Source organism: Urocampus carinirostris, chromosome 5 (genome assembly GCF_059441175.1).
Source record: "Urocampus carinirostris isolate Australia breed hairy pipefish chromosome 5, RoL_Ucar_1.0, whole genome shotgun sequence".
NCBI classification, from domain to species: domain Eukaryota; kingdom Metazoa; phylum Chordata; class Actinopteri; order Syngnathiformes; family Syngnathidae; genus Urocampus; species Urocampus carinirostris.
Window position 1 is genome coordinate 34,594,847 of NC_142353.1, and position 16,273 is coordinate 34,611,119.

The window sequence follows — 16,273 nt, forward strand, 5'->3', positions numbered from 1 at the left end:
GGCAATTAAGGGATCCCAGAGCTGGCAATAACATAGTAATTACATAATAAGTTATTCTAAAAATACATATCAAAGTGGTAGCCCTCTGCACTAATCGATAACAAAAAGGAAGTCTCAGCTTCAAAAAGGTTGTAATATCCCAGTCTCTAATAAAGCTCAATTTAAGTCAAATCAAGTCAGGTTTATTTGTATAGCCCTTAATCACAAGGAGTCTTAAAGGGCTGCACAAACTATTGCAAACTACAGACTATTATTACACCATCCCCTGATCTAAAACCTACACGAGGGCAAGGAAAAACTCAAAAACCTCGACATGAGGAAATTGAAGAAACCTTGAGAAGGGAACGCACATGAGGTCATCCCTCTTCTAGCCATCATTGTCACTTCTGAAAATAGGAACAGCTTTTGACATAAGAAAATCACTTTTGTCGAATTCAAAAGTAACCTGGTAAGGAGCTACAGTATTTTGGTAATCTACATTAGTATTTAAGTAGCAGAAACCAAGTCTTGGGTGCATGCTATACATCTCTCTCCAAATGACTCCAACTATTAGTCACCTGATACTGAGCTTGAGTTTTTTCAGGGGACTCACCGCTCGACTTGGGCACATCCAGGACGTCCACTTGGGCCCACTGGCTGAACTGGAAGGATTCGCCGCAACTGACCCGGCAGATGTAGAAGCCGCTGTCCTTGACCCGGACGCCGCTGATGATCAAGTTGGCGGAGGAAGCGTTGGGTACCTGTGGTACGACACGTGGAAAAACCTTCGCAAAAATGGTTGAGATTTTCTAGGGGTGATGAATAGGTTTATTGGTATGTAGGTAGGTCGCTGGATGGATGAATGAATAGGGCGGTAGATTATATATATATATATATATATATATATATATATATATATATATATATATATATATATATATATAAGTATACACATACACACAGAGAGAGGGAGAGAGAGAGAGAGAGAGAGAGAGAGAAAGAGAGCAAAAGAGAGAGAGAGAGAAAGAAAGAAAGAGAAAGAGAGAGAGAGAGAGAGAGAGAGAGAGAGAAAGAGAAAGAGAAAGAAAAAAAGAAAGAAAGAGAGAGAAATATAGAGAGAGAGATAGAGAGAAAGAAGAAAGAGAAAGAGAAAGGAGAGAGAGACAAAGAGAAAGAGAGAGAGAGAGAGAATGAAAGAAAGAGAAATAGAGAAAGAAAAAGAGAGAGAGAGAAAGAAAGAGAAAGAGAGAGAAAGAGAAAAAGAAACTAAGAGAAAAAGAAAGAGAGAGAAAGAGAGAGAAAGAGAGAGAAAGAGAGAGAGAAAGAGAAAAAGAAAGAAAAAGAAAAAGAAAGAGAGAGAAAGAAATATAGAGAGATAGAGAGAAAGAAGAAAGAGAAAGAGAAAGGAGAGAGAGACAAAGAGAAAGAGAGAGAGAATGAAAGAAAGAGAAACAGAGAGAGAAAGAGAGAGAGAAAGAGAAAGAGAAAGAAACTAAGAGAAAGAGAGAAAGAAACTAAGAGAAAGAGAAAGAGAGAGAGAGAAAGGAAAAGAAAGATAAATAGAGAAAGGGAGAGAGCGCGAGAGAAAGAGAAAGAGATAGAGAGAAAGAGAAAGAGAGAGAGAGAAAGAGAGAGAAAGAAAATAAGAAAGAAAATAAGAGAGAGAGAGCGAGAGAGAGAGAGAGGTAGATATGAAGAGAGAAAGAAAATAAAGGGATAGACAGACAGACAGTTAAGTAAGTAGGCTCACCTCCTCCTTGGATTTAAACCACTGGTACTGCACTGGCGATTGGCACACAGCATGGCAGCTGAGGTGCAAAATCTGACCGCATAGCAGCGACACCGACTGCGGATGCATGCTGATTTCCAAGGCTGGAAATATGAAGGATAATGAAGGATTTTATCCCTTTGACTATAAAGGATTTTATACAAGTTACATTTATTGAATGCAATGAAGATTTTTCACAGAGAAGGCTTAAGTTCAATGACCGGACACGCCGTTGGGAATGCGAATGTTTTGTTTAGTTCTGTTGATGACAGAGTTCTGACGCAGTTGGCGGGCGATGTTTGGACAACGGGGCCTGATGACGTGAAACGCTTGGTGTTGTTTTGAGTTTCTTCAGACATCGTGGCGACGAGGTGGAGCCCACATAGGCGTTCCTGGCCCAACCATGGGGGTGGCCGACACGCCAGCGCGGGTGAGAGGCGTAGGCAGAGGACGAACTTCAGAAGATCGATCGCGAGGGACCATCGAGAGGAGGCTTGACGAAGAGCGACAATAATTCGGCTAATTCGATGGAATTCACTTAGTTCATTTGTATAAGAAATTAAATCTGCCCACATGTGGAAATGCCGGTCTCTTGTTCATTTTTCCATTGTTAGGAGAATGAAGTTTGTGTTTGGTTAATGGATTCAGGTAACTAATTCGAACAATTTGGTAAACGATACATTTTAACGTATTTAATTCCTAACAATATATATATATATATATATATATATATATATATATATATATATACGAAAGGGAGTGTGTTTTTGTGTGTTATATGTATGTAGTCTCTCTTACATTATTCAAATGTTTACATTTTATGGTGCGTTTGTTTTTTGGATACTTTTCATTTTTTGGTCATTTTCTGGGCATTTCTGGGCTGTTAAAGTTGGTTTTCTGTTGTTTTTTTTCGGTCGTTTTGGGTTGCTTTTGATCCGTTTTCAGTAGTATTGTGGTCATTTTTACAGTCGTTTTTCTAGCATTAAGAGGTTGGCAAAAGAGTTCATGTTCACTTTTCCGTACATGTTTAGGAAGTATACTCGAATCATACACTTTTTCAGTGCCTTGTCTAGATGTAACATGCACCTGTCCGCTTGGGCGTGGCCTGTAGGGGGCAATGATGCTTCATGTGTCATTGCCATGCAAACTGAGGGAAGAAGAAATACGATGGCAAAGCGAAGCAAACAGAGAACCGTGTCGGCATTATTTCTAAGCAGACTTGTAGAGAAACATGGCAACAATTTTGAGCATTTACAAGGACTTTTCAATCCTTGAAAATAAGTCATTAAAATTGAAGCATTTTTAAGAATTTCAAGCACCCGTACGAACCCTGAAGAAAAGTTAATGAATCGTCAATACAGGCAACTGAACTGAAGAAACAGATTTCTATTTTTCTAGTCAGTCACTAAATGCTTAAGTCGTTAACGTCTTCTTTATGTCACGGTTGCCATGGCGCCCAATTGGCCCCGCCCGTGTGGCGCCAGCTGCGGCTTATAAACAGATTGGCTTTCTGTCTTTTTAAGCTCAGTGCGCTCTCTCTTACTTTGTCAGTCCGTCAATGAACCTCTGCCCCGCAAGACGTGGGTTCTGACTCGGCCCTGTTTTCCTGTTGGTATTTTCAGTCCGGTATTGTTCCCGTTTATTTTTGTCCTGTTTAATATCGGTTTCCAGTTTAATTCCTGTCTATTTTTGTCCTGTTGATTATTCTCTCCAGGTTTTGTTCCCGTCTTGTTTGTCCTATTTATTTTCGATATCCTGTTTCATTATCTATCCTGTCTCTCTGTCCCGTCTGGTATCGACCCCATCTGTCTGATATCAACTCGGACAATTGGAATCGATCTCGTCGGTCTTTGGCTTCCTGTCTTTCCACGCCAGACCGCTGTCTAACGTGCATGACTCCCGATTTCCCGTTAAATAAAAGGCTTGTGTGAGAACGTCACGCGTTTGGGTCCTGATCCTGTTCTGGTTCATGACACTGTATTATCTTTTTGAGTCAGGTCAAGTCATTTTTATTTGTATAGCCATTAATCACAAAGAGTCTCAAAGGGCTGCACAGGTTATTGCAAACTACAGACTATTATTACAGACTATTATTACACCATCCCCTGATCTAAAACCTACATGAGGGCAAGGAAAAACTCAAAAACCTCAACATGAGGAAAATGACGAATTTAATTCCTGATTTATTAATTACTTTACTATTTTTTTATTTATCTCTTTGATCTTATTTTGCGTTAAAAATGAAGATATTTGAGATAGTTGGAGTGTTTTTATCAGAGATTTCCTTGTGAAAAACCTGATGCGGCGGCCCGACCTCACCAGATGCTGTTTTTAGTGGTCTCCGGGTAAATTAAATTTGAGACCCCCTCTTTTAAGTGAAGTAACTAGTAACTATACCCAGTAATCTCATTTGCCCGCGTCCCTGCGTCCTAGACGCATCATTTTTGCTGGGGACGCATAGTCTCAAATCAACGTGCCTCCCCGGGACGCAACGTTTTTGACACAAAATTGTCATTATTACCCGATTACATTTTTTTTAAACAAAGGTTTACCGCACTCCAAACTTTTCATCAGGCAGAGCCGACAGATGTTGTTTTGGTCTCGCGGTTCGAGTTTTCGTCTGCACGCCGATCTCGAGTTGTGTAGTGAAAAGTCCGTCTCTTTTTAGAGAACCGGCTTTTTCGGCTCAACTCATTAAAGAGAGTCGGCTCTCAAACGGCTAACTTGCTTTGATACATTATATTACGAATTATTATGTTGTATAAAGAAGTTAAGAAAAAAGGAAGTATAAAAGTAGAAAATGAAAAAACCCAATTACTTTTTTTTTTTTTAACAACGATTTACTGCACTCCAAACTTTTCGTCAGGCAGATTCGCCATTGTTGTTTTGGTCTCGCGCCGATCTCGGCAAACGAAATCTCGTTGCTTCGAGATGACGTCATTGTTTGAGAGAGAGGTATGCCTCCGAAAAAACAGTTGGTATTAGGTGCAAATCAACAAAAAATTGGTAATTTCTTCAGTGTCGGTAAGAAGTCGAAACATAATACAGAAAGTGGTAACAACGGCAATAATTACGGCATGAAAAAACGGCAGAGAAATTCTTCAGAAGACCGCGAAGGCAAGGAAAACACGTGTTTTAAAGCGAACGATTCGACGATAGATAATAAACAAAAGAATACTCCTAACAAGAAAATGACTTTTCTGCAAAAATTGACTCTATTATATTCCTGGTTACGCTATGAGGAGGATGATAATGGAGGCGACATGTTCTGTGATGCGTGTACCCAGCGTGACAAAAAAAGCTGGATTGCAATAATCATTTCGCAATACAAACTTTCAGAAAAGCACATTGGATCGGCACAACGACAATGAAAACCACAAATTAGCTATGGAAATTCCGTTGCAGCGATTGGACATTGAGAAGGCATTACAACTGTGGCGGTACAGCAAACCACGAAGAATATATGAACTGAAAAATCTGAAGTGATTAAAACTGCATGAATATATAGACTAATATTTCAGCAAGATTATTTTGTAAAATGTACAATTTTTTTGTGAACTGAAAAATCTGAAGTGATAACTGCTTTGTATTACCAATTAAGTGTGATGATTAAAACTGAATTAATATATAGATTTATATATTTATTTATATATTTGTCACCGATTTACAATTTCAACCCCGATAACACAAAATTTTGGGGACCCATTGATCTTTGTTGAGACCCATAGAATTTTTCGCATGCGAGTCCCATCACCTTTCAGAGGTAAAATGAACACTGTATACCTACCGTAAATTCCGGACTATAAGCCGCTAATTTTGTCCCAAACGTTCAACCCTGCGGCTTGTTCAGTGATGCGGCCAATTTATGTAATTTTTCTAACAGCCGCCAGCGGCGCTCGAGTTCAAGGCACATGACGCAGCTTACACGCTAAACGCAATCGAGCAGTCCGATAAAAAAGGAAACAGAGCTACCGCACGCAAATTTTACTTTGCGAGCGTGTTGTTAGCGTGTTTTTGAATAATGGAGCGTGGGATGACGTCTATATGACAAAGCCTCCTTCCCATACTGAAGAAGACGACTTTGATGCGGCTTATATACAGGTGCAGCTTGTGTAAGTACAGAGGAGGTTATCCTCTTAAAATGCGGTGGGTGCGGCTTATAATCAGGTGCGCTCTATAGTCCAGAATTTACGGTAATTATTGTTTTTCAGTAAAACACCCAGCACATGTTTCATAAAACATACGGTTCATTTTGACAGGTTCCCGTAGCCGGTTATGAGCATACCTGGCGTCCTTAGGCAGTGTAGGGCCTCAGCGTTGGCCAACATGTGGAGAAAGTCTATCAGGTGGCCGAAGGTGCAGCCCCGTTCGGCCAGGAGCATCAGCAACATGCGGCTCGGGCTGCCGTCAGTCTGCAGGACCTTCAAAGAGCACATCTCCAAGTCGTCCGCTCTGCGCAGATATTTGATGGAAGATGGACTTGTCAATAAATCAGAGGTAAGATCTTAAAAGGGATAATAAAAGGCCCTTTTTTCCCAATTGTCACGGAACAAGCTGCGATCAATCGTGGACAATTCATTACATCCACTACACAGCATCATCTCCAAACAGAAGAGCAGCTTCAGCGACAGACTGCTGTCGCAGTCTTGTTCCACGGACAGACTGAGGAGATCATTTCTTCTTCATGCCATGAGGCTCTTTAACTCCACCCGGGGAAGTAAAAGCCCACATTAATCCCCACCCCCACATTTGCATATTAACCTATTTTCATTACAGTGCAGTGTTCTCGTTTGCCCGCGTCCCTGTGTACTAGACGCATTATTTTTGCCTGGGACGCATTGTGTCAAATCAACGTGCGTCCCCGGGACGCAACTTTTTTGACACGGAATTGTCATTATCATTTTTTAACAAAGATTTACCGCACTCCAAACTTTTCGTCAGGCAGATCCGGCAAATGTTGTTTTGGTCTCGCGGTTCGAGTTTTCGTCTGCACGCCGATCTCGAGTTCGAGTTGTGTAGTCCGTCTCTTATTAGAGAACCGGCTTCTTCAGCTCAACTCATTAAAGAGCCGGCTCTCAAACGGCTCACTTGCTTTGATGCATTATATTACGAATGATTATGTTGTATAAAGAAGTTAAGAAAAAAAGGAGGTATAAAAGGAGAGAATGAAAAAAGACAGGTTTGTGGTGATCCCTTTTAATCAGTATATTACCAACAATAATTTAATGCAGAAAATAAATTAATAATTTGAATAAGAAAATGTATTATTCTACTTAATTCTATTTGCATGTATTTTTTCCTTCTACAGTGAACGTCCAAGCGACTTCATTTTTGAACTTTTTTTTATAAGAAACCTCATTCATGTCGAGCAACTCAGTGTCTCACAACAAATGTTCATTAACAATATATATGATATAAGGAAAGACATGTACAATATAACATGTTAAACTACATAAATAAACATGTTTGAAAAAAAAAAAGATTTTTTGTATTTTGTAAGGGGAAATACGACAGTTTGTAAGGGCATGGAGCACACTAAATTTTGGGGACCCATAGATCTCTGTTGGGACCCATAGATTTTTGAGCATGCGAGTCCCCGGGACCAATCACTTTTCACAGGTAAAATGAACACTGACAGTGTGTATTTTCCGTAGCACTATTTAAATACTCTATAGCAAAACGTTATAGTGGGTATTTTTGAGTTCTATATCTTTATTTTATTATTTTATTTTTCAACACAAGGATAATGCTGGAATTGTGAATTCCCCAACGGAGATGAATAAAGTATTCATCTATCTATCTATCTATCAGAACCTGTAGTGTTTCTCCCCACAATCATACAGATTTGTTTCAAAATATTCCACGCGCCATAGATCTTGAGAAATTAATTTTCAAAGGAAATAGTTTGACCTCATGCACTTTAGAGTTGTGATGGGTGACAACGAGAAGAGAAACTAACAGTGTGTCCAGTTGAAAATCAGATTGCGGTATTCAGTAAATGCATAGTGCGCATTTCAGCTTGGAGTAATTAGAACTTTGTTTAACGTGTCGTTGACTATTGTGTTCCATCAAAGGGTATTGTGTACAGCGTGCGTTCCCTTTGGACTTAGCCTCATTTTAGGTATTTGATTGTGACTTTTCCTCTCATGGTTTTGTTAAAATTTGTCAATTTAAAAGCGCTCTTACTTGTGATATTGAGGTAAGACGTTTTGCATTGTGTGACATCATTACACACGACAATGTTTCGTTTTGCTAATTGATGATTGCAATGTTGTACTGAATGGAGTCGTGTTCTTGTTTGCTTGCTGTTTAGGAATATATATATATATATACCACAGCCATATCCCCCTAGTGGGAGGTGGCTAGAATCATTTCTGACTCTTTTTGGGAGATTGATTCAGAGGAGGGAATTCCCAGCCCCCTCGCTCAACCCAACTGAGCTGTTGGGAGTCATTAGGTGACCAAACCCCCCAATTCCAACCCCTAATGCTGAACACCAAGCAGGGAGGCAACAGGTACCAATGTTGAGGTATGACTCGGCCGAGGCTTGAAGCACAACCTCCCAGTCTCGGGGCGGGCGCCATACCCCCAAGGCCACCGAGCTGGTTGAGGAATAAATATGCTCAAAGGCTAAACCAGGATGTCCTGCCTATCTTCTCATGCATTAGGAAATTGCACACTCTGACATATCCTTAACAGTTTTCGCTGCTTGTCATGCAATTACAGACGCTGCCCTACTTAAGAACGAGATCCAGACGATTGTTAGTAAGTTAAATTTGTTTGCAAGTTTCTTCAGTGCTATATTTTGTATGGTGGGTTTATATTAGTATGTTTAGGCTTGAATAAGTAACCTGTAATGTTTTTGTACAAAAATAAACATTACATTACATAAGCTCTATTAAGATTAAAGAAAGTGCAACTTACTTTTGGAAGATAAGCTTCAAGAAGTTAACTTAGATTTTGTTACAAAGGGCATGCTATCATTTGTTATCATAAATCAACTCTCCTCCTCCCGAGTCCTCCCAAATATTCTCTTCACTCCCAAAAGTTTTCCGACAAATACAATGAATAGGAATATATTCTTTCCTAACATTTTGAACTCCAACATTGGGATTTTTTTATTTGGTAAATTCGAAGATAATGGATGCTGGGGTATATTTGTCTCCTCGCCTACCTGATCCTGAAGCGCCGGTCCTCGGCCACAATCTCCCCGAGTCTCCGCCATCCTTTACCGGGGCTCCGGTCCAACACTTTGCACAACCTTTCCAGGTTCTCGCTGAGCGGGTTCAACTTGGACGACCGCTCAGGAAATGTGGCCATGTCGCGCGGCCAGAAAGTTTTAGAAAAACTGAGTAACAATTTGGAAACTTTATTTCATGGCGACTAAATTCTAAAGTGGTTTACTTCCGGGAAAGGAGAACTATTATAAATGACGCCGTCACGCCTACTGATTTCCCTCACAAAGATCGCATTTTAGGTGAGGATGAACCAGCGAAAAAACTGTAGAGAGGTTTTCAACAAACGTGTGCGCCATAGGATTTTGGTGGAAGCAAGCATCACTCTGTAAAAACAGGATCTCTTTTTGGGGAGGTTCATACCTGATAAGAAGCGTCTCTCCCTCCCGTGGTGCGTTCCAGTCCTCCGTCGGAGTTGTAAGGCAGCACGCGACATGCATTCATTTTACCGAAGGTACGTCAACGCACCAATGCGATTACTTACTGTACTTAATAATCCATCCATCCATTATCTGTACCGCGTATCCTCAGTAGGGTCGCTGGGGTGCTGGAGCCCATCACAGCTATTTGTGGGCAGTGGGCAGGGGTAACCCTGAACTGGTTGCCAGCCAGTCGCAGGGCACACAGGGACAGAAAACCATTCACTCGCTTATTCACACCGAGGGACAATTTGGATTTGTTTTCCAACAAGACATTGATCCAAAACATAAAGCAAAAGCTACAATTGGATGGTTCACTTAAAAACATATCCAGGTGTTAGAATGGCCAAGTCAAAGTCCAGACCTCAATCCAATTGAGAATCTGTGGAAAGAACTGAAAACTGCTGTTCACAAATGCTTTCCATCCAACCTCACTGAGCTCAAGCTGTTTTGCAAGAAGGAATGGGAAAAAATAACAGTCAATGTGCAAAACTGATAGAGACATACCTAAGCGACTTGCAGCTGTAATCGCAGCAAAAGGTGGCGCTACAAAGTATTAACTCAATGGGGCTGAATCATTTTCCACACCCACTTTTTCATTTTTTACTTGTTAAAAAAGTTTAAAACATCCAAATAAAGTGTGTTCCACTTCATGATCGTGTCCCACTTATTGTTGAAGCTTCACAAGAAATTACAGTTTTATATCTTTGTTGTGGGCACAGAGCTGGACAGCCTGACAACTGTAGCTGAGAGACGGGCACTGAAAAAGCTGTGGTCAATCATGGACAATTCATCACATCCACTACACAGCATCATCTCCAAACGGAAGAGCAGCTTCAGCGACAGACTGCTGTCACAGTCTTGTTCCACGGACAGACTGAGGAGATCATTTCTTCCTCATGCCATGAGGCTCTTTAATTCCACCCGGGGGAGTAAAAGCCCACATTAAACCACACCCTCACATTTGCTTATTACCCTATTTTTATTAGTGTGTATTTTCCGTAGCACTATTTAAAAACTCTTTAGCGAAACGTTATATTGGGTATTTTTGTATTATATATCTTTATTTTATTTTTCAACACAAGGATACTGCTGGAAGTGTGAATTTCCCTACGGGGATGAATAAAGAATCCATCTATCTACCGTATTTTTCGCACTATAAGGCGCACCTAAAAGTCTTAATTTTTTTCAAAAGCTGACCATGCGCCTTATAATACAGTGCGCCTTATATATGGCTCAATGGTGTGTCGCAAAGTCTTGCAACTAATGCAACAGCCGCCGACTAGATTTTTCCTCGTAGGCGATGTGGTCCGCGGTGCATGCTGGGATACATATGCCGGCGTTTCATTGGCTAACCAATCTGTCAATCATCATTTGAATCGATCACTATTGGCTAAAGGCGGATCCTTTTTATCATTTACAGGCTCGGATAGGCTAAAGGGGCAAAACAAACCCTGCAATTGTTCGAAAAAGATGAATGTGAATAGCAAGTTTGGTTGGTTGGCTACGGCATAGAGAAAGCATGTTTTACTATTCTGTATTTGTAAATATTTTATTCTACTGGATTTACTACACTCACGGATATAAGAAGACCATGGTTGCACTTTATTATTGAACACGACGACTTCGGTGAGCTACTCCGGCTATATATTTTCCCAGTATCTTGTTTCAGAGTGATTTCGATGTTTCTGTGATGGGTCTTTTTTTAAAGCGTTTATTGTCATATGCACAGTAAAGTTGCGAGCGAAAAAGAAAATAGAAACTAAGGAATGGTTGGCATTTCTTGAATCCCAAGACTTCCGAATGATATTTGGAACGATGCATTTGAGTGACATTGTACAGACACCGCATCCGCACGTGTCTACGACACGTATTTGCTTCTTTGCAAGCTTTCGGAATGTTAAGGGGGTAATAAGTTGGACTAAACTATCTGACCGTTTTGTCCACGTTCCCATTGTAGCGCCTTATAATCCGGTGCGCCTTATCTATGGAAGATATAGGACCAAAAACTATTTTTTCACAACACGTGATAAGCTTTCTCTCCTGGCTTTGATCTCTGGCAAAACTAACATAAAATGCGACAGAAACAAAATGAAAATAAATCCAAACAGCTTGCCAACATCATTTTTGCCATTCCATGTATTCCGTTACTCCCCAAGCCTGCACAAAATGTAGTAATTTTTTTCATATTTAGTTTCTTTTGTCTTTTATTAGCTTATTTGGTAATGGAGTAATCCAAAAGTAATCGAAAGTAATCCTGTTAAAGTAACCCTACCCAACCCTGCTATCCCATTATAGCTCCTTCTCGACTACTACTGCCACAATTTGTCTAGTTTGGTCTGTAATCATCTTGGAGGAGGGCTTATTGCACAAAACCAAGATAAAAGATTAAGCCGGGATATGTTGATTATCGGGTAGCATGGCGGAGCAGTGCTTAGCGCGTGTGCGGCACAGTTCTGAGGTTATGACATCGAACCTCCTGTGTGGAGTTTGCATGTTCTCCCCGAGCTTGCGTGGGTTTTCTTCGAGCACTCCGGTTTCCTCCCACATTCCAAAAACATGCATGTCAGGTTAATTGGCCGGTCCAAATTGTCCCTGTAAATTGTCTGTCCCTGTGTGCCCTGCAAATGGCTGGCAACCAGTTCAAGGTGTCTCCTGCCCACTACCCGAGGATAGCTGAGATGGGCTCCAGCACCCCCGCGACCCTACTGAGAATAAGCGGTGCAGATAATGGATGGATGGATGTTGATTATCTTAGCTGAATTTAGCCTCGCAATATACGACTTAACCACTGAATGTCATCCATTTTAATCACTAATCCACATTCATGGAGCCTTTGCGCAATTAGTTTTCTTCCTCCTCAATCGCAGTGTTACTTTAATATTTTTTCTTCTAATTTATGTCACATCTCCATATCTCCAAAAACACCATGAGAAGCTGTTGTTCAGCGGCCATATAGATGAGGATGCCCAACACACATTTATCCTAAATATCTACATCTGACTTGACATTGCATTTTCATCCTGGCTCGGCAAACGTGCAACCGATTACGCCGAATGAGCATGCCATACCAAATGAAGCTGGAGTTTTTCAGATAGCCTGGATTTATTTAATCCACTTTTGCGCAATGACCCCATTTTCAAGGATTCCCTGGTGCAACCCTGTTTGAGATATCGTGTTAATGTGTAAAATCGTCTAATCCAGGAGTTGAACCTTTTTGAAGCTGAGAATGACTTTATGGTTACTTCTTAGTTCAGAGGGCTACCAGTTTGATATATTACTACTATGTTGTTATCATGTTATTACGAGTTGTAATAATTAGATTTAGGGATGAAATAGCCACTGTCAAACACTAAAAACTCTTCTCTGTATAAGGGCACAGAGTGATTTACATGTACAAATTGTGGGCAATTTTAAAATACATCAGTAAGAACTGATTCAAAGACTGTTATGTCAATGATTTCTCATTCCAGTTACAAATCAAATTTCATAGAAGCTCCCAATGGTCCATCACTGCCAGTGAGCCATTTCCAGAACTGGTCCGCGAGCCTAGGTGTCCTTGAGAGGACTACCACATTTCATCCATGCTAGATCTTGCTTAATTATCATCATGCCGAGTCTGTTTGGAATTTTTCAGAGAACTGATGTAGATTTCAGATCATGGGATGGTGTAATAGTGTAGAGTGCAGCCCTTTCAGACTTTTGGTGATTAAGGGCTATTGAACAAATGTGACTTGACTTTCATATTCCAGGAGTACAAATCAGGTACGTAAACCGAAATCAAAATTTACGGTGGCCATCCTGGAGCGGTATTTGAGGTGCAGGTGTGGTGCCGACTGGACCACGGTTCCTGGAGTTCCAGGAGTGATGCATCCTATGCCAAATTCCCCGGCAGTGCGCAAGTCCATCTTTTCTTATATTAAAGACTCAAGTCCGACAAATCAATTACTTATTGAAGAGTCTATTGTTTTCCAGTAGGTATTTGGAAGGAGAAGGTGTTTTGGACATTGGTTCTGTTTGGCGGTCTGTTTCTTTCGGCACTCGTGGTCCTGAAAAGGTGCTTCCCTTTTCGATATCCAGGGATCAGAATGGAGATTTTCATTTTCAGCTAAAATAGCCAGGGTCCAGGGGCCGCAGGCCCCGGCCAGGTCCAGGGCGGAGCCCGGTGGGGGGCTCAACAGCATTTATCTTATTTGCTATGTGAAAATTGCACTAGAATGAATTAAATCCAACAAAACAGAAACCATGTATTATATATATATATATATATATATAAATTAAAAATAATAATAATATATTGACATTAAAAGCATTTGTAATATTGAACATGATCATGATGATACAAAATAATTTATTTTAATCATGTTTATAACAAATTTTAAATTTTGTTTATCCTGTTCTAAATATTGTATAAACACAAAAGATAAAATCATTTCATAAATAAATAGATTTATAAATACCTCAGATTGGGATTTTCTGTCACACAGGGGAACCAGTGGTTGACTGCTGCTAGTATTTGAAGTGGAAGGATTTGAAACGGCCAATAATGTTGAACCGGTGGTGTTACTGTTAGTTTCACTGCCGATTTTAAATGCGGATCCGAGTGCATAATTTGATCGCCGGCAAGCTATTTTTGCTTTGTGCTTGTTCATTTTAGCATGATCGATCAGTGCCACACAACCTCGCGTACCATAATTGATCAGATCGACACAGTATAGACACTTTTTTTCTTTCCCTGGAACATCACACTTTGCGATGAACTGGCTCAAAGTTTCTGTAACTTCCTCGATCTTTGCGCCGATTTTAACGTTTACTGTGACAGTCTTCTCCAGCCATGACCACTTAAATTTATTCTCGATTCCTTTATCAATCTCGGAGACAAAAGCCTCGTCTTCTTTTCTTAGTATTTTCATATTTACTTTTTCAAACACTCATTTCGCCGTTTGAAAAGACCGGAAGGAGCGCCATGTTTGAGAAAGCCAATGCTCTGAACAAAAGCTCCGCTGATTGGTTATCAGCGAACCTATCGACCAATGGTCTAAATGCTAACTTGGGGTGATGAAACAGTCACGTATCATACCTCACCCCCCCAAAATATTTTCTCATCGAATTTAGACGATTTACGGGAATGACCTTTGGGGTTCAAAAACAGCGGAAATCCGCGGAAAATTCTGATCCATGGATATCTCTACCCTGATATACCAACCCAGTCCTCTAAAGCATTGACGCAGCATGCGATTATTGCTGCTTTGCCACTTTCCCCTTTGTGTGATCAAGTATCTCCTTACACCGGTTCCTTGGTCTGAAAAAAGAAGGGTTTGACAAGATTTCCAGCTTGTTAAGATTGTTTTTCAACATAACCCTCCCTGATGTTCCTTCAAGTTGAGGTAGTTCAATTAATCCCAAAATGTCCTTTTAAGAGCGGACAACTCTCGCTAGTGCACTGATCATTCAGCAGAACTTCCCTCCAATAGTTGCCTGGAAGGATTACATAGACGACTACCTAATCGTGTCGGACCACCATCCGGGAGTTCAGCAGAGGAACTTCAACAGCAGCAACCAACTGAAGGAAAATATAAAAATCTTGGCGGTGCCTGCGGTCAACCAGAAGGATCAACCAACAGTAGCTCTGCGAGTTGAGAAACGACTCAATGTCAAGTTGGACTACAGCTGTGACTTCCGACAATGTTTTTCTCCTCGAGAGCACGAACCTTCCCAGACATGAGAAAATTCCAGATGACTCGCGCTGTCAGTCAAATGTTGCTGTTTGGGAAAAATAGCATGCTGTACGACTGCTTCAAAAACCTGCCGGCTAAACACCCTAATGCAACCGCTAAGACCGATCTTATCGACAGTTGATACATAGATGCCCAACCAACTTCACCTCTCAGAAAAGCAAATTGAAGTACAGACACTTCCCTACTTACAAACGAGATTCCGGACGATCATTCGTGAGTTGAATTTGTTCGTAAGTTGCTCCAGTGCTACATTTTGTATGTTTAAGATTTATATAAGTATGTTTAAGGCTTGTATAAGTAACCTGTATTTTTTTGAAACTGAAAATTTTACATTTAATAAAATAATATGCTCTATAATGTTACAAAGCAGGCTGAATGATAAACCATAGTACTGAAAAACAAAGCTACACATTAGGCGTCGACATTCTGTGGTCTGATAAGCCATTTGAGACTCCTTGTGATTAAGGAAGTCACAAATAAACATGACTTGACTATAAAGATAGATAAAGATAATTAAAGGTAAGTTTTGGAAGAGTCAGGCGACTTCCTCTTCCATGGTAAAAAGTGGACGAATAAAAGCGATCCAACCATTTTCTCAACCGCATCAAGCTTTCTTATTCCACTTTCATTTCAAAAGAAACGTCTCGCCTCTTCTTTACACTTTACACCAACCATATTGAATGGATGCACGAGATATTAAACAATAAAAACGTCAAAGTTCTTAGCGTGCTAGAGATACAGTGCAGTGTGTATACCACCGACGAGGAAGAAGAAGCCGGGTTTCTTCTTCAGGGTGGATGCTGGGTGAGCTCTCACAGCGCCATGCGGCGGAAAGAAGCACTACAGCGCTGTCCTGTACTTGGATAAAAGTGCACACAGTACGAAATCTAACTTACAGTAATGTCCGGATATTTTTCGACATCCCGAAAAAAATGTTCGTTTGTACAGTTGTTTGTAACTCGAATGTTCGTAAGCAGGGAGGCGTCTGTATAATACTCAATGGATTATTTTACGTGATCATGTTTGAAAATGAAAACACAAAAGCATGATGGAGTTCAGTTCCTTCAACAGCAAAGTTCTAACATTTCAAATCTAAAGATTGTTTTTCACATGAATAACCAGAGAAAAATGATA

General features: G+C 40.5%; 1 protein-coding gene across 5 annotated transcripts in view; it reads right to left on the reverse strand.

Moving 5' to 3' along the window:
• Window positions 1-9,148, reverse strand: part of malt1 (MALT paracaspase 1) — a 38,286-nt gene extending 29,138 nt beyond the window's left edge. For all 5 annotated transcript variants that reach the window (XM_088336557.1, XM_088336560.1, XM_088336559.1 and 2 more), the window contains exons 1-4: window positions 8,922-9,148; window positions 6,033-6,199; window positions 1,730-1,851; window positions 593-740 (exon numbers count right to left, since the gene is read on the reverse strand). In XM_088336557.1, coding sequence (XP_088192683.1) covers window positions 593-740; window positions 1,730-1,851; window positions 6,033-6,199; window positions 8,922-9,067 — 583 coding nt within the window. In that variant the 5' untranslated portion in view covers window positions 9,068-9,148. The remainder of the gene's footprint in view (window positions 1-592; window positions 741-1,729; window positions 1,852-6,032; window positions 6,200-8,921) is intronic.
• Window positions 9,149-16,273: the final 7,125 nt, after the last annotated feature.